The sequence below is a fragment of the Ochlerotatus camptorhynchus genome, unplaced genomic scaffold (assembly GCF_037179485.1).
Source record: "Ochlerotatus camptorhynchus isolate MF236.1 unplaced genomic scaffold, CSIRO-AGI_Acam_v1.1 ptg000105l, whole genome shotgun sequence".
Classification (NCBI taxonomy): domain Eukaryota; kingdom Metazoa; phylum Arthropoda; class Insecta; order Diptera; family Culicidae; genus Ochlerotatus; species Ochlerotatus camptorhynchus.
Window position 1 is genome coordinate 675,940 of NW_027040595.1, and position 25,109 is coordinate 701,048.

The 25,109-nt window shown below is 38.4% G+C and overlaps 1 protein-coding gene across 17 annotated transcripts in view; it reads right to left on the reverse strand.

Annotated features, from left to right (window-relative positions):
* LOC135699279 (uncharacterized) overlaps positions 1–25,109 on the reverse strand; it is a 95,711-nt gene that overhangs the window by 15,051 nt on the left and 55,551 nt on the right. For 12 of the 17 annotated variants that reach the window (XM_065219489.1, XM_065219485.1, XM_065219482.1 and 9 more), the window contains 3 exons: positions 14,617–14,754; positions 14,356–14,482; positions 1,647–7,312 (listed from right to left, as the gene is read on the reverse strand). In XM_065219489.1, coding sequence (XP_065075561.1) covers positions 1,647–7,312; positions 14,356–14,482; positions 14,617–14,754 — 5,931 coding nt within the window. Of the gene's footprint in view, positions 1–1,646; positions 7,313–13,635; positions 13,753–14,355; positions 14,483–14,616; positions 14,755–25,109 lie in introns of those variants that run through there. The other 5 variants (XM_065219495.1, XM_065219494.1, XM_065219498.1 and 2 more) reach the window with 3 other exon arrangements.

Genomic DNA, 25,109 nt, shown 5'->3' on the forward strand with positions numbered 1-25,109 from the left:
TCATTTTTAAAAGCATAGTGATATGGTGAATTTTTAGATAGATATGAACAAAATCATAAATTTTCCCATAGTAATTTCCATATAAAATTGAAATGGTTTGTGCCAAGTCCGTTTCTTACTAAAGTAGTTCAAATTTTGGGAGGCTAAGAAGGACCCAATTTGGGACCGTTTAAGCACTGTGGAGCGAAAATTTCAAGTTTTGCATCAGTCTAATAAACATATATGGGATAAACAAATTTCCCATATTCTGAGTTTGTTCAGTTTACGCCCAATCTGGGTAAACTATACTTTAATTTGGGTTAATTGTTCTTAGCGTGTAGGAGATATTTCCCGAGCCAAAAAGACAAGCATACTTCTGCAACTGTCATTCAAATGGCTCTAATCTGAGTGGTGAGGAGTTACTCGAAATCGTTGTCAAAATAATCAGGACCAACACCAAAGCTTACGTTTCTAAATCAGATTCGTTTGAAACATAAACTATTAGGATCAAAACTCAAAATTGTATCCTTAAATTAAATTGTACGGTAATAAAACAAGTCTCTTAAAGTCTGGCCAAATCTATTCATACCAATGAAAAAGTACGATTGATACATTGAAATAAACTCTAATGATTATAAACAATCTCAACAAATAAAACTTAAACATCAAAATGAACGGGTCTGAAGAAAAGCAGCACAAGCATATTCAACCGTTTGACTTTATGTTGATAAGTTTCTCACTCGTTAACCATTTTCAATCTTGTTCCGAACTTTACAAAATATTGGCTCAATCAAGTAATTGTAAACAAATAATGAGAAAGTCACGAAGGAGTTCTCATTTTTGCTTTTGAAAAAGCGGCCAATTTGTGAGTGGTGTTGAGAGGATGTAAGCAAAGGCATGAACAATAATATTTTTCCAGCAAAATAACTCGAAAATTGAAAGAAATCGACCCGCACCACTCAGTTAGTTGCCTTTCATGTCACAGTCAGTGGCGCTAGTATCAGTGGACAACCACCAAAACAAGATCTGGCAGCTGTTTGCTTGTTGTTTATTTATTCAATCTTCTTTTCTTGCAAAAATGACTGTGCTCAAATTTATTCGTATGCTTGAGCTCTCAGGAGAACTTGTTCAGTTTTGAGCTCTCAAATTGAGCTCTCAGGAGAGCTTGTTCAGTTTTGACCCCTATTCTCCTGACTTGGGAACATAATTTTTTTTGCAAAACAGTGGAGTGAACCATATTGTTGATAAATAATATTTTACCCAGTATTTTACTGAACCAACTCACTCAAACCACTCAAACCTTTTCGCATTGCAGTCATATTCTAGATTCAGTTTTGACAAGGGAAACCCTCTTTTTTTGGATTCTCTATTAAGAAAGAATTAAACAAATTAAAACAGTAATCCTACAAGTTTGCAGACCATCAGTGGCGCAAATAATTCATATTTAATGCTCTACAATGAGGGCTTAGCAGTTTATAAAAATTTCGTATACAACTGACAATTTCTAAGGGAAAACGCATTACATAGGAACAATAAAAAGAAACACCGCATGAGTGTAATCAACTAACAAAAAAACCTAAATAACATTTGGGGGGGCATCATAGCTCTAACAGGGTGGGGGCGGGGGGAGAACAAGGGACAACAAAAACAAAACAAAATCAGCTAACCTGGCCCTTCGGGATGGCACCCATATTGGCGATTATCTTGGCCATGGCCAGCTCCGTTTCGTCCAGTTTCCTACGCAACAGATCGAGTTCCATCAGTTGGTCACTACTGTCCGAGGCGACGGCGGCGACGTCAGCAGTGCCCGCAGCATTACGCGATTGAGTCAAAGCGGATGCTGAGCTATTGCTATTGTTACCACTACTACCACTAGGACTATAGTTAACTAGATTCAGAGTAAGAAATTTAGGATTAGTAACGTTGCTGACACTGGTCGGTACTTGATCAATGATGGCCGCACTACTGCTACTGCTGCTACTGCTGATTGCTTCGGGATGCTGCGTCAAGCTGGTGATGGTAGTTGTGGTGGTGCAGCTAATGGATGAGGAAATGACGTGCTCGGCAGAGCTTGCGGCGTGCTGGGCAGCGTCTTGAATTCCCTCAACTACGGCAAAATTTAGATTGCTAATTGGTGCATCCCTAACAATCGAATCATCTTCCTGCTCATTTTTTGATGAAATTGGATCAACAGCGGGAGATGAAGATGGCAATGTGGTTGAAGATGATTGAGTCGAGGGACATTCGGGTTGATTAGTATCAGTACTCGTGCTCAATTGGTTAATGCTATTGTTAGCTTCGGCTGGGCAGGAACTACTGGCAGGGACCGTTGACGTAACGCTGCTCGTCGCCGAAACCTTTTCTTCACTAATGATACTTTCAACTACCTTTGCAGCAGAAGAAGCTAGTTTTTCAGGTTCACTTACAACCTCTGATGCAGTTTGGTCCTCGGCTACATCTTGACTGCACACTTCAGGCGGAATAACATGCGAAATCTTTTCAGTAATTATGTGATCGACGATTTGTTCAATTTCAGTTGCTACAGCTGTAGCCTCAGTCAATGTGCGTTCCACCAGTGCTTCCTTGGCCTCGTGCTCTTTTGTGTAGTAGTCTTGGCTAGCTCGTCGTACCTGTTCGATGAGTTTTGCCTCAGCAGCGTCCTTTTCTATTTCAGCAAGTTCTGCATCCTCTTGATTCTCCGAAATGATATCCAGCACCGGAGCTGTTGTAACTGAAGGAACTGAGCTAGTGACTGTCGGCTCGTCAGTCACTTCTGAGATCATTTCAGAAGTGTCTACTTTTTCAACTTCAACCTTAATCGGGAATTCATCACTAGTTTTTCCTTCATCTGAAGCATCTACAGTTTCGTCATGAATTTCTTCAATGGTCGGTCCTCGTGTAAATGAATCTTCTAACAGTTTGCTTGACGATTCTTCTGGTTCCTCAACACTGACTTCATTAACAGAAACCACTTCAACTGTGGCTTCCTCGCAGCTTAAGATTACGGGCTCGGTTGAAGAAGCACCATGCAGTACCTCTGTAGTGATTATCGTTTCTGAGACTACATCTGGAGCTGGCGGTACAGTGGTTTGTTCTGCGGGCTTTTCTGTGAAAATACGTTCTGCTGCTACTTGTTCTTCACTGTTTTGTACAAGGCCCTCAACATCAACCGAAATAGCTTCAACAATATCAGTTAATGGTGTTTCCTTCGCTTCAGTAGTGGTCGTCTCCGAAACTTTCTGTTCTTCTGTTTCCACGGTCACCTGTTCTTCCTGTACTATTTCAATTGGCTCAGCCTCCTGAACAGCTGGAACCTCTTCCTTTACGCTTTCGTCCACTGCTGATTCACTTGCTTGTGCAAGATCTTTAACTTCAACTTCAGTCAACGTTGTTTCCTGCATTTCAGTAGATGTCATCTCTGTTTCAGTTTGTCCTTCTGTTTCGATGGCCACTTGTTCTTTCTTTACTTCGTCGATTGGCTCAGACTCTTGAACAGTTGCAACCTCTTTCATTACGATTTCTTCCACAGCTGGTTCGACTGACTGTTCACCATCCGTTACTTTGACTTCAACAGAAATAATATCAGCAACGTCCATCAAAGGTGTATCTTTGGTTTCGTCAGCAGTCGTCTCTGTTACATTTTCACTTTCTGTTTCCACTGCATCTTGTACTTGCTTCACGATTTCAAACGAGTCAGCTTCCTTTTCAAATGCATCCTCCTCTTCAACGATTTCAGCTACAACAGATTCGCTGGTCTGTGCAGCTTCCTTCGTTTCGGTTTCAACTGAAGGTGACTCCTCTACTGGGTCAGTTACCTCCACAACATTAATTTCTTTTTGAATATCACTGCTCACTGCATCTACTTGTACAGATGTAGCAGATTCCAAAGCTGGTTCTTCTTTCCGAATCTTACCGGGAGTTGCTGAAAGAGGCACCTCATGTTCTACTGAATGGGCTGTGACTGATTCACTAGTTTCATTGACCTCTACTTGCTGTTCAACAGAAATTTCAACCAACTTAGTCTCGTCGACAGATGTAACTGCAACTGGAGTCTCCAGTACACTGGAATTATCTTCCACCACATGGTTTGACTCAACAACAGTTTCTTCTTCTACAGTAATCTGCTCTTCCGTGCTGGGTTCGTTGGCGCTCACAGATTCCTCTACAACCGATGCTGCCTCGGTATCTCCCGACTGAACTTCAAAGACGGTTTCAGATATTTCTGGAAGTGCTTCACTATCAGTTACTGTAGTAGATACTTCTTCAGAAGATTCATTAATTGAAGTAGCATCTGCAGTCGTTTCAGTGACAGTTATAATTTCCTGAACTGGATCGATCACTTTCGAGATAACAGAAGTAATTTCCTCAACTACCGAATCCAGTTGAACGTTTGTTCCATCATTGACGGCGTTTTCAGACGTCAGAGGTTCTTCGTTAACCGTTGGTACTGATACACTACCTTCGATAGTTTGAGTAGGCTCGGAAAATTTAATTGACTCTTCCACAGCATCTGATGCAGTTGTTGATTCAACCGGAGATGGCTTGACTACGCTTTCTTGTACCGCTTCACAAACTGCTTCAGTTGATTCTGTGATTTCTGCCACAATGACATCTTCTTCAACCGGCTGTTCACGATCCAATTCGTTGTCTTCCACGCAAGAGGCAACCTCATGAGAAGCTTCTTTAGGCTGTTCACTTTCTGCAGTTAAATTACTTTCGATAGTAACTGCTTCAAGTTCATTTTGCTCATGCGATGTTTCGATCTGCGCTGGTTCAACCATTGTCTCAACCTTCTCTGTAATTATTGTTTCTTCAACAAATTCTGGTTCAGAAGAGCTTTCCTTGATCTCATCCACATAATTCTTTGATAATTCATCAGCATCTACTTTCTCTGCGGGTTCCTCAATGGCTGGTGCTTTCTCTTCAGTTTCAACGGATTGCACGGTAATCTCCTGTACGATTTCTTTTTTGAAAGCCTCCGTCTGAGTAATCTCTTTTTCAACTTCATCAGATGCCTTTCCACTGTCTTCACCATCAACGTTAACCTCGGAGACAGCTTCCTCAATTTCGACAGGACTTTCCATTGGCAATTTTTCAGTGTTGAAAGCGCTGACTTCTTGAACGGACACCTTTTCAACCACTTCTTCTATCGCTGGTTCTGCAACAGAAGACGATTCACCAGCAATCTGTGGTAGCACATCTTCAGGAGCAAAACGATTGATGACTTCACCATCAACTAGTTTCTGTGTAGCTGGGTCAAAGCTGGGAAGTTCGAACGAGTCCACTTCAGCTGTTTCGTTTGCAATACTCTCTGCCTGTTCCAATACTTCGTTGACAAGTTCTTCAGCAACTGCTCTAGCTTCAGCTTCTTCCGATTGTTGAGCAATTGCCTCTTCCATATTTGCTGCTAGCGCCTTGATTGTGGCTTCTTCATCATCAATCGATAATTCAGCATCTGTTGATGTGGAATTATCCACCACAACATCGACCGTCGAAGTCACAACTGTTAGTTCAGATGGTTCGTCCACTACTTCCGGTAGTATCTCGACCAATTCATCTACCTTTGAAACAATTTCCACTATTTCATCTTCAAAAGTTACTCCTCTCGACGATTCAACCGGTTCTTCAGCAATAATAGTTGCTTCAGATGTGGTTTCGGCTTCTATTGGTGTATCTTTTTCGATCGATTCATATACTGGGCTGACGATTTCAACTACTTCATCGACAAAAGTAACTCTCGATTCTGATAGTACTTCACAAGCTTCTATTTGTGCTGCTGCTTGTTCAGATGCCTCCTCTACTCCATCCAGCGACTTCTTGACCTGCTCTTCGTCAGCAAAAGTAACTTCCTTCAAAGCTTGAAGAACATCTTCGACAGTTGCTTCGTCGGATACAGCTATCTCGACAGTAGGTTCTTCTTGTACCACTTGAGATTCAGTTGGTTCAACCAACTCTTCCTGTGACGTCTCAGCTACATCTTCTACCTTCGGAACAACTTCATCGGCTAAAGCAAGTATTGGTTCAGCCACGATGACTGCTTCTGACACGGGTTCTTCGACAGTAGATTCTTCTTGCGTCACTTTGGATTCCATTGGTTCTACGACATCCTGCTCTGACTGTTCTTCTTTATCCTCAACTACAACAGCAGCTTCTTCAGAATCTTGAATAGATTGTTCAGCTTCAGATGCAAATAATTTGATAACAATTTCCTCTTGTGTCACTTCAGTAGATTCTTCTTGCGTCACTTTGGATTCCATTGGTTCTACGACATCCTGTTCTACAGTATCCTCAACTACAAAAGTAGCTTCTTCAGAATCTTGGATAGATTGTTCAGCTTCAGATGCGAATAATTTGATAACAATTTCCTCTTGTGTCACTTCAGCTTCAATTGGTTCACCCTCTTTATCCTGCGGTTTCTCGTTCGACTCCTCTACCTTAGAAGCAGTTTCAAAAACATCGTCTGTAACAATAGCCTCTTCTGATACTTGAATGACTTCGTCCGTTGTAGCAGCTTCCGATACAGTCAATTCAACAGCTGTTTCTTCTTGAATTGATTCAGTTTCAGTTGATTGAATCTTGTCTTCCTGCGGTTTCTCGGACGGCTCTGTTACTTCGGAAACAACTTCGTGAGCCGCTTCTGCAAATGTGACTTCCTTTGAAATCAGAATCGGTTCAACTTCGTCAACCACCTCCGGTACTGATGCCTCACAGACAACTTCTTCCTGCGTTGCTGAAACCTGCTCACCAACAGCCTCTGATAGAGCATTTAAGACAATTGATTCCTCAGCCGATGTAATAGGTTCTCCTTTCTCTGCAGATTCATCGATATCAGCCACAAGAGATGCGGTTTCCGCTTGCTCGACTACCTTGTCTACCAATTCAACAGCTGCAGCTTCAGCTGCTTCGTTGATCTTACTTTCTGCTTCCTGTAGAACTTCTTCTACCACTTGACTAGCTACTTGCTCGATAATCTCATTGCTCGTTCCTTCTTCGTCCAATCGTACAACCTTCTGCTCTACGATTCCGTCAACTACCTTCTCGGTAGCAGGATCGTACTCGGGCTGTACGCATTCATCGTTGTTCGTCTCTTCCGGTGCGCTGCTAGCATCACCACTTTTGCCCTGCTCTACTGGAGCGGCGGTAACCAGGAACGGCTCATCCTCTACGCTTGAGTCTGTCGTCGCAGGACTTGGCTCCGGCTTTGCGGCCAGCAGTTGATAGTCAACGCTGATTTCCGCCTGTACCGAGTGGCTAAAGTTAGTGCTAGCGCTACCGTTGGACACTGGTCCCACTGAAACTGGGGCACCGTTCTCTCCATTTGCGATCGGTTGTCCTGGAAAGAAACAGGGATGGATATCCAACGGAAAAAGAAAACTAAACAAACAACACACCAACAAAGGGGAAACGGTAAACGGTAGGAAGGTGGGGTGTTAACTAGTAGAGTTATTATACTAATTCTATTAAGGGGTTAGTAGTCTTAACCTAAAACATGAGGGTTACTAGGCGCGTATGAGTTTGAAAATTATCGGAAGCTTGCTAGAAATTATTGACCATTCGTAGTTTATAAGAAATGAGCCACATCATTTGATTAAAACGGAAGGTTGGAAGTTCATAACAAGTTATTCTTAACGCAATCCCTTCTCCCAGAATTTTGCAACGATTCTGCTATTATTTGTACTTATTAAGTCTGTCTCTGAAAGAAAATTTTATTAAAAAAAATAGTTTCACAGAAACACCCACCAAACGAAAGCTTAAGCTCGCCCCTTTCATATGGTATTTTTTAGCGTAAATCACATTTAAAAATGATTACGCCCATTTAAGCCCAAAAAAATAAATGGAAAATAGAACATTTTGAAACAAGTCTCAAATGAAAAAGGGGCACCTGAGATTTCGTTTGGTGGGTTTTTCAGCGATACTATTTTTTTTTTAATTTAATTTTATTCAAGCAGAGCCACCGTGAAGTAATTTAAGATTAACTAATGATATTTCAGATCAACTTCGACCTAGTATTATTCCACGTATTTTAACATCACGTTTAAGCGAAAACATTTTATCTTATTAAATATGGCTTTGGGACCATTATGGATTGTTGTCAATGAGTAGTCAATAATACATATACAGTAGGGTGGTTCAAAATTCGATGTTGCACCACCAAGCTCAGTTCCCAAGAGGAAATGCTTTACCAAACCTGAGCGTCTGTTCACAATGGAGGTGCGGCTGATCACCGTCCTAGTGCCAGCGTGGGACTCTAAACAGAGCTGGACACGATGGTCCCTCGGCGAGACAGGGGGTTGGTGTAGGCCCAACAATCCGCCCTGGAAAAACATAAAGTTGCAAATACCGAAGAAAGAAATACGGATCGGAACAATCGACACAGACCTACGCGACAAAATAAGGACTACAATTGGAAACTCGGAGCATGGAACTGCAAATTGCTCGGCTACCCGGGTTGCGATAGATTAATCTATGACAAACAGCTCAATCAATTATAAATCAGATCCTGATCATTCTCCCAAAATTTGAGCTCATTTGGTTATGATCTCATACTGCACTTGCTATTTTAAAGTTTATATGGAAATTGATCTCCTCGTTCTAGACTTTAGCCATAATGCATTGTGGATAAATTTACTATCTGTACTTATAGGAAATTGTCTCAGCTACAACACTTGTTGAATAACACTTGTTAATTTAACGTCGGGATAATTAGTTGTTATTTAATTAGGAAAATTATATTCTTCTGACATGCCTCATCAACTGTTTAGCAGGCAACATTGGTGTACTTGGCGCGAATAATAAGTTAAACAATTCCAGGCTACTATGTCGTACTATAGTGCAAGATGCAGTGTTGCCCTGAAAGCATGTCGATTAATCATGTAAGAAAGTTATCGGCTTTGAACTCAGTCAATAACTAATTTTCTAGGCATTCAATCAAAAAGTGGACTGCAGCAAAGTTGTAGTTGAAAAAAAAAATCTAATAATACATGTAGCAAATCTATTCGAAAATCAATTTGATGAGACGCTAGGATGTGGTGAACAAAACATATTTTTTCCCTTTGTAAATCCCATATAAATTCCAAAGGGCCAGTGCAACCAAATGAGCTCAAATTTTAGAATAATGGTCAGGACTTGATCTTAAAACAATCGAACTTGGTAAAGTAAAATCGATGTTTTGAACCACCCTAATACACAGTTTACTTCCAAATCAAACACCAAACAGTACATATCTCCAAATTAATCATTCTTCATTCTCTTACATTCAAACGAAGCTCCGTTCATTGCAACTTCTGTAATTCAGTTTTCATATCGAGAACAACATGTGAAAAGGGCATACAAGCAAACAAACCTTTGTATGCTCTTTTCTCACCATCCATATGACACCAACGCAAACCATCACTATCACCGAGTAGGGGGAAACTTTCCCCTCCCCGATGATGTTGTTGGTTTGCGTGGACGACCCTATGTTGGCGAGAAAAAGTCCTACAAAGGTTTGTTTACAAAATGCTTGTAGGAGATGAACCAGCGTCTGACTGAAAATCTCCTTAATAAAGACAACTAACCAACCAACCTGTATGTCCTTTTCACATGTGGCTCTTGATATACAGATTTCGTGTAATGAATATACAGAGCTATATGCCCATCTAGGCGAATCCGAGTTGAGGTTATCATTCCAATAGAATGCAATGGAAAGTTCAAGCACGTTTGGATTTTCGGAAAAATTCTGGAAAAAGGTATTGAAAATCCAAACAAACCAGCTTTTTCCTTAGGTTCTTGAAAAAATTAACACATCAAAACATTATTTATATCGCATCATGAAAAAAAAATTTGGATAAGCAAAACTGAAATCGGCTTTTGCAGTATTTTAAATCATACTTTTTGCCATGACGAGGTAGAAACACATGTTATACTGGTAATTTTTTTTAAGAACCTTAGCAAAAAAACAGATTCTTTAGATTTTTGATATCTTGTTCCAATATTTGTATAAAAATCAAAACGTTTTTTTTTCGAAGCGGTAAGTTTCCTGATAAATAAATAACTATTTCAATTATTCGATAGACCCTTATACAAAAATGTGGCTCATTTCTTAAAATACTATTGAAGTAATTTATCAATATAGTAGAACTCACTGCTCATAATGAAACACCAGTATTAGATCGCTTTCTATAAAAAATAAATTGATTCCATCTGAAATATACTTTACATAACACTGTACAATAAAAAGTCAACAGATCCTCGGCTGTGGTATAAATATGGTATTTTCTGATTGTCTTAGACCTACAACACAAGAATCCTAAATATGGCTCTCTCCGTTCCCCTATTGGAAATTATGGGAAGTGGCCGGAGACGAACCAGCGTTAGACTGAAAGTCACCTTAATAAAGAAAACTAACTAACTAATTATGGGAAGTCGAATATTTTGTTAAAATTTCCAGTTTTACTAATACATCTACCCGTTCGATCATTGGGGGTTTTATTGGGCTACTTTTAGTTGGGATTTTACTTATTGGCAGACGTCGAAACTAAATATCATTATCCGTCAGAACTAGCCTAGACCTTTCATTGCTTTTTTTACTTTATTTAGTAGATTATTAGCCACGGGCTAGTATGACTACATTTGATTTACATAGTGGAAGATGCTAATTTTAAAATAACAGACTAAAGCGGTATTTTTTATAAGATAGATGAGGAGTTGAAAGTATAGAATTGATAGTTCCGTTAGAGTACGGCAGTGTGAAAATTGTATATAGAGAGTAGAAAGCGAGCAAGGACAACTTTGAGGAAGGTACAAATCGGTTTGATCATCTCTCTTCAACTTGCTCATGTACCGACGATGTGTTTGAAACAGTTCAATCAATTGTACCACACTCAAGTTGTTATCTGAAGGGAGGCATCCAGTCGTAGGTTTGGGAATTGCAGCTATTGTTACCTCTACCACGGTATGTGCTCCTGTCATCGTCGACTTGACGATCTCGAGGAGACACGGGTAGGGTTTCAAAAACACATCGTCAGTACATGAGCAAGTCGGTGATCATCTCTTTTTGACATTGGTGGCGGGGGGAATACCCCTCACCATCCCTCTCCAACGGGGGAGTTTGGTAAAGAGAGATGATCAACCTGATTTGTACCTTCCTCAAAGTTGTCCTTGCTCGCTTTCTACTCTCTACATACAATTATCACACTGCCGTACTCTAACGGAACTATCAATTCTGTACTTTTATCTCCTCATATATTGTATAAAAAATTTCCACTTTAGTCTGTTATTTGAAAATTAGCATCTTCAACTACGTAAATCGTAAACTTCACGCAGAAGTAATACAAACAACTTTAGTGCTTTAACTACATTTGATTGTTAATACCTACGGTAAATGGCGGCTTCGGCAGTTAGTGACTGTTTTCGGTAAGCAAAATTGTAAGGCTATCTCACTGGGTTTTCTCTGCAAAAAACTTCGCTGCATGTTTGTAGCCTTTAATCTTCAATCTGATTAGATTTGTACGACTGACTTACCTGGATCTCAGTGAAAAACGAAATTTAGCTAACAAATGGGAATTTTGCCGAAATCTCAACTAACAACCATAAATTTTGATGAATCTTGGCAAGTTTTTCACTGAGATCCAGCAAAATAAAATGCCGAGCTGCTCGGTGGTACCCATCTCGGCAAAAAATCTTAAGTGTGTACGCACTACAAAATGCTAATGATTTCTATTTGCCAATGACAGCTGTCTAACATGTATAGATGGAAAGACTGCCAAATAAAAATAGGTTGCCGACAAAAGTCACACACAGAAGTTTGTAGCACTGTACTGCCCATAATCGCAAGTCAGTCCCATCTATAAAAAACTGGAAATGAGAAAACGGCGTTCAAAGATTTTACAAGTTTTCTAATTTGACACTTATTTTGGGGGCATAAATTTGAAAATAAACGTACAATTTGATAGAATGCATCTATGTTAACCCAAAATCTGAGTGGGACTGACTTGCGATTACACTTAACGTCAATGAGAAAAATAACCGCTAGTCAGTCACAATTCCATGACGATGCTCCATTAGTTTAGCACAGTATTGAACAGTAGAAAGATACCATGGTTCCATAGAACGCTATTGAATGCTTCTGGATTTGTTCCGCTGGTTTCAGAGCAATGGCCGGAACATATTCCGGTGAGTATGGGTCTTCATCAGGCTAGAGGTTTTCATAAACGTGGGTTTGGCGATGGTCATGCGATAAATCAACTCACATGAGAATTCAAAAATAAGATCAATAAGAGTCATGATGAGTAACCAGCACCATGTAGACCACACCCGGACATGTTCCAGGTATCTCCGGGGAAGTGATAGATCCTATTTAAATCAAAATCCTTCAAGCGATACATCAAATCACATGAGAATTCAAAGCCATATCCATTGGCGGTCAAACTGAGTATCGTAAGAACTATATTGGCCACATCCGGACATGTTCCAGCTACCCTAGGGGAAGTGGACAAAATCTGTCTTGAGACTTATCTCATGATGTGATGTGTTGTCTAACATTTCTAACATTTTGATAAAAGTGCAGATGGGACTGACTTGCGATTACCGGCAGTGTAGAAGCGTTTTAAAAGAGCTCAAACGGTGCGCTGTTTAGATTGTCGAGAATATGTAAATCGTCACACTTGGAAAATATCTAGTGACCTACCTAGTCCCAACTATCAAACGATGACTGTATCTTCTAATTTTGAAGAATAAACATGAATACATGTAACCCTAACAGGACAAGCTTTTTTGTTGAAAGAGTTGATCCAGTGTTAATTTATTTTTCAGACATTTCTCCGTCGCTTTCAAATTGTACCTAATTGTAACCGTTGTATAGCATAAACAACTTCTATCCATTTTTTTTTTTCATTTATGGACGAAAGCACATCGATTTGAATCATTATCACATCGCTATCATATCAACTTTCAAATATATCACAGAGGAAAACGTCAAAACATGATATCGTACACATATTCACTGTTTCTTGGAATTCTCACGACCAACATGCATATGTTTATAGAGAAGTTGTTTAATTTTGGTTGAAGAATAACAAGTTTTTTCTTTCTAAATGACGGTCAGAATACAACATAACTTATAGGTTCTTCAAGCGTTCGAATGGGTACTTTTGGTGTAATAACGGAGAAAACCAAAAAATTGAAACCATCCAAAGACAATTAGAAAATACCAGATTACATCCACGGCCGAAAAAAAAAAATTGCGCTGTATCGACTACATCTACAATAACCAATTTTTATAGCATTCGTTGGACTGATTTTCCACCATTGACAGTTGAGCAGATATCTAGTTCAATCCAGGTGTATGGTCATGATACTTACGTTATTAAATAGGGCTAGTGTACCAGTTATGGCTAGTGCGCCATTTATGCCACTAATCTATACTCGCTAATATGCTTTTATTATTATGGCACTACTCCAAATACACCCCTGATGCCATAACTGGTTCACCTGCCCTAGATTCTAGCACGATGATTGTTTTTTTTAATGGGGAAAGAATCAAACTTACATACAAACGAACTTGCATTCGATTAGACTTTGGCTGGTTTTAACTACTTAAGTGAAGGGTGCGGAAAGGGGTCTACTACACAAACAGAACAAAACTAAGGAATTAGCAAACTGAAACTACTCGCTTACTCGTTAATCGTTCGTTAGTTCCGGGGAAAGGTAAAATCATACGTAGCTCAAATTTTACTTTTACATCACATCTCCTTCATCTAAACGATTCTGTGTTCACAACTTTTCGAAAGGACATTTCTAGATATTTTTTCGGAACTAAAGCAAAACGTTCAAAGTTTCCGTCGTCTAAAAATAAAATGCCATAAGTAATGATGAATAAAAACATTTCATGCCTCGTTGAGCTTGCTTTTGTACGAGAGACGGTCCCCACTAAGCAGTGTACGATTTGGATTGTACTATCTATCGACTATGTCGGTGGATAAAAGGAGTGGTTACGCGAGAGTTCGATGAGCGCGTGGGGGTAGTTGGTCGCAAATGCGTATTATTCTTGAAATGTTTTTATTTGTCTTCGTTTTTTTTTGTTCTTCTTTTTCTTCCCTTTGAATATTCAAATGAAAACAAAACTGAGATCGAATGCATGATTCATCTTACTTGCGCTGTGATCTTTCCAGGCTACATGATGCATGTGTGTAATAGAGGAAAATGTATCAGGTTATTGATTACGCGGCGCAATAGAATGTGTTTCATTGAGAAGTTAAAATCGAATGAAAGAGTCATGTGAGCGTATGGTTGTGTTAGCTGAATGCATCTTACATCGATGATTGCTGTTAATATAGATCCGGTGCATTTTGGCCTGCGTGAGTGAATTATGATCGGTGAGGAAAAGGGAGTACATACCTAGTTTAGTGGTTCCAATGTCGGGTCGCTTGATATACGGGTCTGGTGTGGTGAAGACCTCATTCCTAAAGGTCGTGTCTGGTTTTATCTCTGGGTAAGGCGTGACTGGCGTTTTCTTGAATATGAGCTATTTTCACGTGGAATGGGGAAAAGTGGGAGTAAAAGAACATATAAATCAATTCCGTGCCTAGCTAGAGAGTCTATTGCATATTGCATGATATCGACTATGTGCCAAAAACCAGGCCCCGGCAGAGTGCTTACTTTCAGTATTGTGTAGATGAAGAATGAAACAATACCGATGGTATAGAGTGGCATTATGAAACCCATTGAGTTGGCGGATTTTGTAGACTGATGCGATCCAGCTCCCATAGGCGGGCGCATACCAGGTATGGGACCGGGCTGCAAAGAGAAAGATAGAAGTTGTGCAAGGATTCCATTAGAATTGCAGAAAGCGTCTGTCGATGGCAGCGGTGAAGGTGCTGAATGTTTTATGAGCAACGTTAAATATTTATGAATGTAAAGTGATCTGAGGTCTATGGCTAGGTACTGTTAAAAGGTAAATGCATTTAATTTTAACGTATGCAGTATGATGCGACGTAGTTTAGTGCGAAATACGTCTGATCAAAATATGTGTCGTGAGATTTTATTGCTAACTCGTTAAGCCTTTTAACGTGAAACTAGATTTGAAGACAAACACAAAGTACAATTCGGTGTCAATCTCAATCCACGATTCCTATTCAACACAATTAACTGGAATATCAATAATCAATGTATCAATGAAAATTAGCATTTTTTTAGGTACAAAACACACATTGAATTGATTTTTACATCATGAGCAGAGTCGTCTTTACCAGCCTAACTGGTATATTTTTTTTGCGGGCCTTTCAAGGTTTGTTATCATTTTTTTTTGAATTCTCACTCGAATGAAATAAACAGACTTGACGCAAATATTTTTATATTAAGATTTTTCTATCCTGCTTTTAACCTTACATACATTTAATTTTACTTAACTAAATCCATTTATAAATCCTCATTTTTGTGAATCTACACTGATTTACAAAATAAATCAATAAATTTGCCAATAAGGCCCGAACAAATCACGCTTTTCTTTTGTCACTTGATGCTCACACCAGTTCAGAGGGGGGGGGGAATGAAAAAAAAAAAAAAAAAAAAAAACATTCTAAATTTGGTTTTACATTAGGATTTTTGATCAAATTTCCGTCCTACTAAGCACAACCCGCGCTTTACCTGTCTTTCTTGAACGGGTTTTAAAAATAAATTAAATATTTCTATCAAAGATGGCTTCTAAATGTTTTCCCCTTTCGACAAGTACCGTTGAATTTGTTAAAGAGCCACACTGTTTCTTGATTCCAAATTCGTCCTACGAGCTTCAATTCCGTCCAAACGCATTGAAACGCCATTGGATTTTCTTCGTCCTACGGATGAAGGTAGACAAAGCGAGTTTGCTAGGAACACTTCTTTTGTTTGGAGAACAATGAGTGTAAAAATTATTATAAATAAATAAATAAACAATACGCTCTAATAGGCTTTGTGTTTTAGCTTGTGAACTAACGCATCGGTTCAAACGCATTAATGATTTGTGCATGGTGAAACCATTGATTATACTGATGTTTTCTGCTCGATAGAACGGAAATAGACGATAACGACGAAGTAGCGCTCTACCCTACATCGAAATCATATATTACATTACGTTTGAGCCTTTGCTTTAGCCTTATACTTCTTTAAAGCAGCGATTTTTTACGCTAATACATAACAGGGGTCACAATTGTTGACTTTATTATGTGTAACACTCGGGTTTACAAATAAAAGTAAAAAAATGAACTTCAATGTTTAACCTAGGATTTTTATGTAAAATCGTGCGCTGAATCTAAAAATACAGTCAGAAAAAATCTCAATAGGATAGTTTTCTTGATTCAGCTAAAAAATGAAATTTCACTTGAAAAAGTTTGTTTACTAAAACACAAATATATCCGGCTGTAATAATAGCTTTGAATTAGCAATACTCGAAAAAAAAAGGAAAGATTCTGTTCTTTTAATCATCTGATCCGTTTTCTAGACGAGATCAAATCGGAATAGCTCCAGGAGTCCGTGATGTTCCGTGATATTGTCATACGTCGCTTTCCGAACGCGAATATTGTTTTACCAGACTTGGTTACAAACAACGTAACAACAATTAATCACTATTGAATCTACACTTCGACACGAGATGCAAGAGTTAAAGCACGAGCTCACACCGCCATGAAATCTTTTGACACTTTGTACAGCTGAATGAGTGTTCTGTACGAGAATCGTTGAGCGGAGCGTTGGAAGGAAAACGTGCAAAAACGAATGACAGCTGAATTTATAAAGAGACGACTTGTCAAAATTGGAACAATTGATTATCTGTCTAAGTAATTGGCAAATCAAAGTTGGCACTCGTGGAGAATAGAAGAACTATAACAGTGATGATGGTTTCAAAATTTTCCACGGGGAAGTATACGAATGCAATCTTAAAATGCTTTTATTTTGCAAATGGAACATTTTATTTAAATCTGGTTGCTGCTACAGTGGTAGAAAAGCTCAAATCTATGTGTACACCTAAAAATCTGAAAAGAAATTAATTTTTCTGTATTATTTGTCTATTGAGTAGTCCTTAAGTTTTCTACTAACATAGCATCAACCAGATTTAAATAAAATGTTCCATTTACAAAATAAAAGCTTTTTAAGATTGCACTCGTATACCTCACCGTGTAAAATTTTGAAACCATCATCACTCTCATAGTTCTTCTATCCTCCACGAGTGCCAACTTTGATTTGCCAATAGGAAAAGTTATTCCAATCCAGCAGAAGACCTGTCAAATGGATAAGATGTCACCTCTTTACCCAATTCAGTCTCTTTGAGCAAACCCATTGTTTAAATTATGGCAATAGGCGAATCCAATAGAAACTAAGCGATTGTGTCAGCCTCTGGCGGTGAATAGGGGAAACCTCAAAAGAGTGATGAGGGTGGAAATTTTCACCGTGGAGCATAGGAAGAGGAAAATATTTTCACCTTTCCTGATTAATTTATCCAGCGCAGGTGCTTGAAATCATCATCCACGTGGAATATTTTGTTTTCTATATCGAGTTTGCAGTGATCCGGTTGGTGCTTCCATATGTTTGTGATGAGAAAAATGAAGATTTATAAAATTGTCCCAGCGGTTATGATCCTCCGGATTTTTTAAGGGTTCAGATCTGTAGATAATCGAAAAATAAGACCATTCCCGATGGAAATTTGTAAGTTGTGCAATAAAATGTCCATTATTTTGAGTTTTGAAAATCGTCATTATGATGTAAACAAATAGACTGGATGACATTGCATGTCAAAATCGGCTAGCGCACTCTACATTGATGGTGCATGAAAAGAGCCTATGAAAGAACGAGCGAGGGAGCGCAAAAAATTCGAAATACATATAGGGGAATTTGGGCCCATACATAAATTCAGCAATCGACTAAATTTTCCAATAGCGACCAAAAATTTCCATTGATACCGTCCCAATGACGCGTTCATCTAGGTAAAATTGATAAATAGCAGATTTTTAGCGATGGGCCCAATCTTAGATCCATAGGCCACACACTAATCCAGTCAGTAAGGTTTTACTGGGTTTTTGAATTGCGGAACTGTTCGGTAAAAGTTCTGTGTAAAATATAAAAATTATAAAATTTATTCTAAACTAGTACATGCTTAGTTCTGTTAACTGCATTTAATTATAGAAAATAAAATGTAGATTTCTTTGATTCCTTACGGATAACGGTCATTTGAATTTTTACCGACTTTTTCAGCAATTCAAAAACCCAGTAAAAAAATACTGACTCCTGTAAAATAATCTAAGTGTGCAACATTAGAGTCATTTCCCCTACACTGAAAGTTTTTTTTTTAATTTCCTTCTTTGTGATATTCCAAACTTTTGAAGGGTGGCGGGGTGACAAGCATGATATTTGTTCCGGTCTAATAGGGTTCAAATCTATTTTCATCAACATTTCGTTTGCAATTCTTTTTTCGCTAATTTAAATTTTGAAAAGGAGCAAGCATTAAGTACGTTACGTTAAATTTAGGGAAAATTGACGCCCCTTTTGTCAAGTTTTTCCTAAACCTAATGTATTGCATGTCACGCTGAAGTATTTCTTCAAATTTTAAATCTCCTCGTACATTGTACGAGTTAGGTAAATAAGTGTGCGTTTGAATAGTACTGTCGCATTAATGGCCCTTCGCTCATTTCCAACTTCTATTAAATTTTCATACTGCCGTACTCCAACGGAACTATCTACCTACCCTCTTCAGACAATTTTCTAGCTAATGAATTATCACACTGAAGCGTCTTGTTAGATAGCATTTCCAACCAATTCTGAAAAACTAATTTAAGCTTATTTCCAGCTTCTCGATGATGAGACATCTTTTTTTAGCCTTCGTTCAGGCTGAATTTATTGATTTATTTTTTCAGCCCTCCGATGATGGAACATCTTTACATTCACTTCATTTCAGCCTTCGTTCAGTTTGAGTTTATAGATTAAAATTTATTTGCAGCCCTCAATTATGGAAAAATTTTAGATTTAAACTATATTATACACCCATATTCTCGTTTTCGTTCGAGCTGTGTTTTCCAAAAACAAAAGTTCAATCGCGTTTATCACCTTAAAGTGTGTCCACGATGAAATTGCCACACTATGAAATTGCTCTAACTTTTTAACCGTTGGGCAGAATTTAATGAAAATTTGGGTGGATTTAGTTCATAGTGCATTATTTACATCCTGCAAGTTTTAAAGTCCTGTGATCAAAACTCGCGGAAATGGAGTCGAAAGAACAGCTTGTGCGTGATAAAATCTTGCGCATTCATCACGAGAACAAGGATCTCTCGCATCGTTCCATCGCTAAAACGTTGGGAAACGCGAATTCCACAGTGTCGCGAGTGATTAAGCGGTTCGAGAAACGGTTGACCACCGATCGGAAGCCCAGAAGTGAAGGAAAAAGTATTCCGTACAACACCAAAAATCACAACCGCGTAGTTGGGGCCTTCAACCGAAATCCGAACGCCTCCGTTAGGGATGTGGCTAAGAAGCTGCACCTAAGCCGAAGTTTTGTCCAGAAGGCCAAAACTAAGGCTGGGCTTCGAACGTTCAAGGTACAAAAGGCCCCTAATCGCGACGAGAAGCAGAACAAGTCCGCCAAAACCCGTGCCAGGAAGTTGTACCTCAACATGCTGACGAAAGTTGAATGCTGCATCATGGACGACGAAACATATGTGAAGGCCGACTTCAAACAGATCCCCGGCAACCTGTTTTTCACGGCCAAGGATAAGTTCAGCGTTCCGGAGCATGTCCGCACTCAGAAGATGTCCAAATTTGCGAAGAAATTCCTGGTTTGGCAAGCCATCTGCACGTGCGGGAAGCGGAGTGCACCTTTCGTGACCCAGGACACGATGAACGGACAGGTGTACATAAAAGAGTGCCTCCAGAAGCGGCTGCTTCCTCTCCTGAAGGCCCACAACGTCCCAACAATCTTCTGGCCGGATTTGGCCTCATGCCACTACTCCAAGGACGTGCTGAAGTGGTATGCGGACAATAAGGTCAATTTCGTGCCGAAAATGTTCAACCCTCCCAACACTCCGGAGCTCCGCCCCATCGAGAAGTACTGGGCGATTATGAAGCAGCACCTTCTTAAACGACCTAAGGTAGTGAAGACAGTCGAGGAACTGAAGAAAGTATGGGTTTACATGCAAAAAACGGTTGATTCACAGGTTGTGCTGAATCTTATGGCCGGGGTTAAGGCCAAGGTGCGGGCATTTGCGTATGGACTGTAAATAAAATACGAGTAAAATGGTAAAATGAAGTTTAATAGTTATATCTCAATCCCTGAAAATTTGATGGCAATCGGATGAAAACTCGAATTTTGCGAATCAATTTTGTGTGTGGCAATTTCATCGTGGACACCCTTTAATTGAAGCCTAGATCGCGATTTGAGGGGTTATGGGGGTTTTATATCTTTAATCGCGTTTATCTCTTTAATTAAGGCTTAAATCGCGATTCAAGGGGTGATTGGGGTTTGAAAAAAATAAACGCGATTATCTCTTTAATTAATGTCTAAATCATGATTTGAAGGGTCCTCAGGGGTTCGAAATCTTCAATCGCGTTTATCTCCTTAATGAAGGCCTAAATCGAAATCTTAGTTAAATATTTTTTTATATATAGAAATAACGACACGTTAAAGTGTTTTGACTGGTCCACATTTATATGGGGGAAAGTTGTTATACTTTTTTCAAAGGGCCAACTTACAGATTTGTGCCATTAGGTGAGAAAATCACTCTCTGAAAATTTCAGCTCATTAGTAACACGAGCTGGCGCTTTAGATTTAAAATTGTCGGCTTAAATGCCCCATAAATTCGGAAATCGACTAAATTTTCAATTGCGACCAAAAATATCCAATAGTACCGTCCCAATGACGCGTTCAGCTAGATAAAATTGAAAAATAGCAGATTTTTAGCGATGGGCCCAATCTTAGATCCATAGGCCAACATTAGAGCCATTTCCCCTACATTCAAAAGCGACTATCTCAATAAAATTAACTGGATTCATGATGCAATCTTCAGCAAAGTTGTTACTCATTGATTGAACTATAAGTTTTGAAAATCTGAATCAAATCGATTATAAGAAATTTTTTTATGATCGATAGAGTGTAGGAGTGTCATTGTTTCATGTTTTTATCAGAATTCTCCATACAAAATTTAAACTAAAAGCGCCAGCTCGTGTTACATCCGAATGAGCTGAATTTTTCGGAGAGTGTTTTTCTCACCACAAAACACAAAACTAGGGGTTGGCCCGTGGAAAATTAAAACTTTTATTTTTATGGGCCAGTCTAATGTATATATTTTTTGAAGCAGTAAACTTGGATGAGCGATGAGATCCTTTCCAGTTATTTGTTTGAATTTAATTCAATCTTTACCAAATAACGTCTAAAAAAAAATTATCTTGATTAAATCTAATCTTGATGGATACCACTTTGGCTTACTGAATAGAAGATCGTCTGTTTAAGACGTGTTTATCGGAAACCCATATCAAATCCTTCTCAAGGGCAATTTTTGTCGTCATTTGTGAGGTCGTCAGTCGTCAGTTACAGCAAGTTCAACGTGAACTTGATCGTAATTGTTTGTGATATAATGAGCTCGGTGGACTAGTGGCGACCTATGTTGCGTATTGAGCAGAAAATTGTAGGTTCAATTTAAAGCTCCTTTACATTATAGAGTTTTCTTTTTTCGGCTTTATTCTTAAAATGAGATAAAGCGTATTGAAATTCGGTATGAGGAACGAGTACTTATGTAAATGATATAATATTTGAGTTTTAGGAAAGATGTGTTGATCGGAAATCTATAATTAATCCTTCTCAAGAGCAGGGTTGCTTGCACTCACTTGCTATAATAAAACATTTTTCGGAATTATGCAATCATTAGATGTTATAATGATATGATGTACATGTAAGTAACAAGAAGAGGGTGTAAAGTATGTGTTTGATTTATAAAACCTGTCAATTTCGCTTTCAGAGCGTCACAATCTGCGATCTTATGATTCGTGAGCGTTCACTCAAAGTGGGCGCTCACGAGTCGTAAAATCGCTGATTGTGACGCACTGAAAGCAATATTCACAGATTTTATGTGTCAAACATATATTGCATGACCTCTTCTTGTAACTTACATGTACAACATATCATTATAACATCTAATGATTGCATAATTCCGAAAAACATTTTTTTATAGCAAGTGAGTGGATTATTATTATTTAGCTTTATTAAGGAGGCTTTCAGCCTTAGGCTGGTTCGCCTCCAACGTGAGTGGAAGTAACCCTGCTCAAGAGCAAGCAACCCTGCTCCACTCACTTGCTATAAAAAAAGAATTTCCAAAAATTGAAATCATTAGATGTTATAATGAAAATTTGAACTTGTTAGATACAAGAAGAGATTGAAAGGTAAGTGTTTGACGCATAAAACTAGTCAATTTCACTTTCAGAGTGTCACAATCAGCTATTTTATGATTCGTGAGTGCTCACTCAGAGTGTGCGCTCACGAGTCGTAAAATCGCTGATTGTGACTATATGCAAGCAAATTTGACAGGATTTATGTGTCAAACACTTGCCTTTCAACCTCTTTTTGTATCTAACATGTACAAAATATCAGTATAGCATCTAATGATATCAAAATTCTGAAAATATGTTTTTTTATAGCAAGTGAGTGGAAGCAAGCCTGCTCAAGAGTAGTTGTTATCGTAGTAACATTAAACAGGAACTTGGTTGTAATGGTTTTGTGAAATAAGGAGCTCGGTGGCCTTGTGGCGACCGATTTTAAATCATGAGCTGAATATCATGGGTTCAATGCCTAGCTCCTTCACATTATAGAGTTATACTTTGAATCGACTTTCTTTCATATGATGTAAAGCGTAACGAAATTCTGTTCGGTACGTAAGAGAAGTAATATTTTAATTTTAGGAAAATACGTTTTTATCGGAAATCTATATCAAATCCTTCTCGCCAGAAGATGCTGGCGTCGTCGGTGAGGTCACTACCGGGCTCCAAAACTAGTAAAAACAAGTTTAACGGAAACATCATGCATATCGTTTACCAATACGAATCCTGCTGCAATCCCAACCCTTTTATCCAGCATCCCAGTGGATTCTCGTGGAAGTGCAGAGGTGTTCTCGGCTATCCTTAAAGCGAGTATTACGTCAACATATTCTTACCCATTTCTTTCTTGAAGAGCATTTGGACGTGGCCGGTGCTGGTATGGCCTAAATTTAGATCATCAGTATTTACACATTGAGGATGATTTTTAGTCCTAAGCAACGTCTATTGGATCTCTGTGTAATTACAGCTGATCTGACAATAACGGAGTTGCATCCACGGCTGGTCAATCATACTCATTAAGAATTATAAGCAAAAGATTTTTGATCGTGTTATCTCAAATTGCAACCAAAAGCAATGCAACTGGTTTCAAAAAATCAAAAAATAAATATGAAAGTATTCAAAATGCTGTACCCATCCTCACTCGGGTGGCAGAAACGTCTACCACGCACATTTTGCTTGAAGCCGAAGTTATTGGTTCTTTGGCTCGATTATCTGCCAATCTAAGACAGCTGATTCAAACATTGAGAAATTATGCTCCGTCCAGATTGATGTTTATTTGTTGAGCAGCAAAATAGTTGTGATAAATGTTCAGCAAGCGCGTGTTTGTAGGAATTACTTATTTATTATACATATTTATTAATTAGGCAAGTAATTCATAAAAAATTCAAGATTCATTAATGATTGTTCATACAAGCTTTTTTATCGCATACTTATCGTCAATGCACATATAAACATAGCATAAAAACTGTAGGCTACAGTGCTGACACCACCAATGGTTGTGGCTTCAGCAGTCTCCTTCTTGGCAGAGGGTTGCCCATCCTACATTCTGGCAAATTCGAAAAAAAATCTCATAACAACAGAATTCAGTGTATGTAATATCATTACAATTATCTTAAACTAGTTTTGAAGATCATCGGTAATGAAGCCGTCCTTATCGTACCCTTTGATAAGAAGTTACGTAGTTTTTTTAGGAAAATAAAATAAACTTTTCGTTGATCACATCAATGATAAAACAAATTAGTTAAAGGATAAAGAAAACTTATTCTCGAAACAAATGTTTTCAATTGTAAAAACATTGTCATAGCCTGTTTAACAATAAAATAAGTGATGCAAATAAAAATGATAACTTATGATTCATGTTTAGCTACACCGGCAAAGTAAATGATACTTTATTATGTAACAAGGCAAACTATGAATTCTGGAAAAATCCATACAAATCATGTAAAGTCTGGTATAAGAGATTCTTTGTATGTCTGGATGGTCCATACAAATCTGGAAGATTCCTGATAAGTCTGGAAGGTTGGCAAAGCTGCCCCAATATGTTGCCGAAAGACGGAATCCTACCTCAAAACTTTTGACTATCACATTAGTGGAACTACGACGTTCATGCGGTGAAACATTACAAATTCTGATGATTTTTTTTTATAAACATCTGTACAAGAATCTTACGTTATTTCTACTAGTCGAACGAAATGTAGAAAATTGCTGGTTGATACTGGTATCGACGACTAATGAAACAAATGCATTCATTGAACTTCGTCAGTAACACGATGAAGTACTCACGCTGAACCAGTATAATCTGACAATATACGTGAAAGCATTTAAATTTTAACTTTATTATCCAGTTTTAGACATAATGATTTATAATTATTTCAAGATTTCAAAGCTTTCTTGTTCCACACTACGAAGCAGTCATGTAAATTTTGGTGCCCTAAGACCGAAACTTGCAAGCGGCCCTTATGACATAAGAATTAGTTGAAAGAAACGAGAAAATCAATTCAATCAAACGCACTTTTCTTCGAGTTATGTAGGTTTCAATTTTGGAACACACAATTTTTACTTGAAATACGTGATTACGTTACATGATTAACAACAAAGGTGCATTACGTCACGTGCGAAAGTACACTGAAAAAAGTATTCACTTAGTTTCTATTAGCAAAGCACATAATATTTTTCCAAAAACAAAAACAATGATTTTTATCTGAATGGCACATAACATCAGAATTTCTATGTGAATAATCATATAGATTTCACTGGACACATAACGTTAATGTGATTTAGTGGTGTAATTTCCAATTATGGGATCACATGAAAGTTAGATGAAATTCACA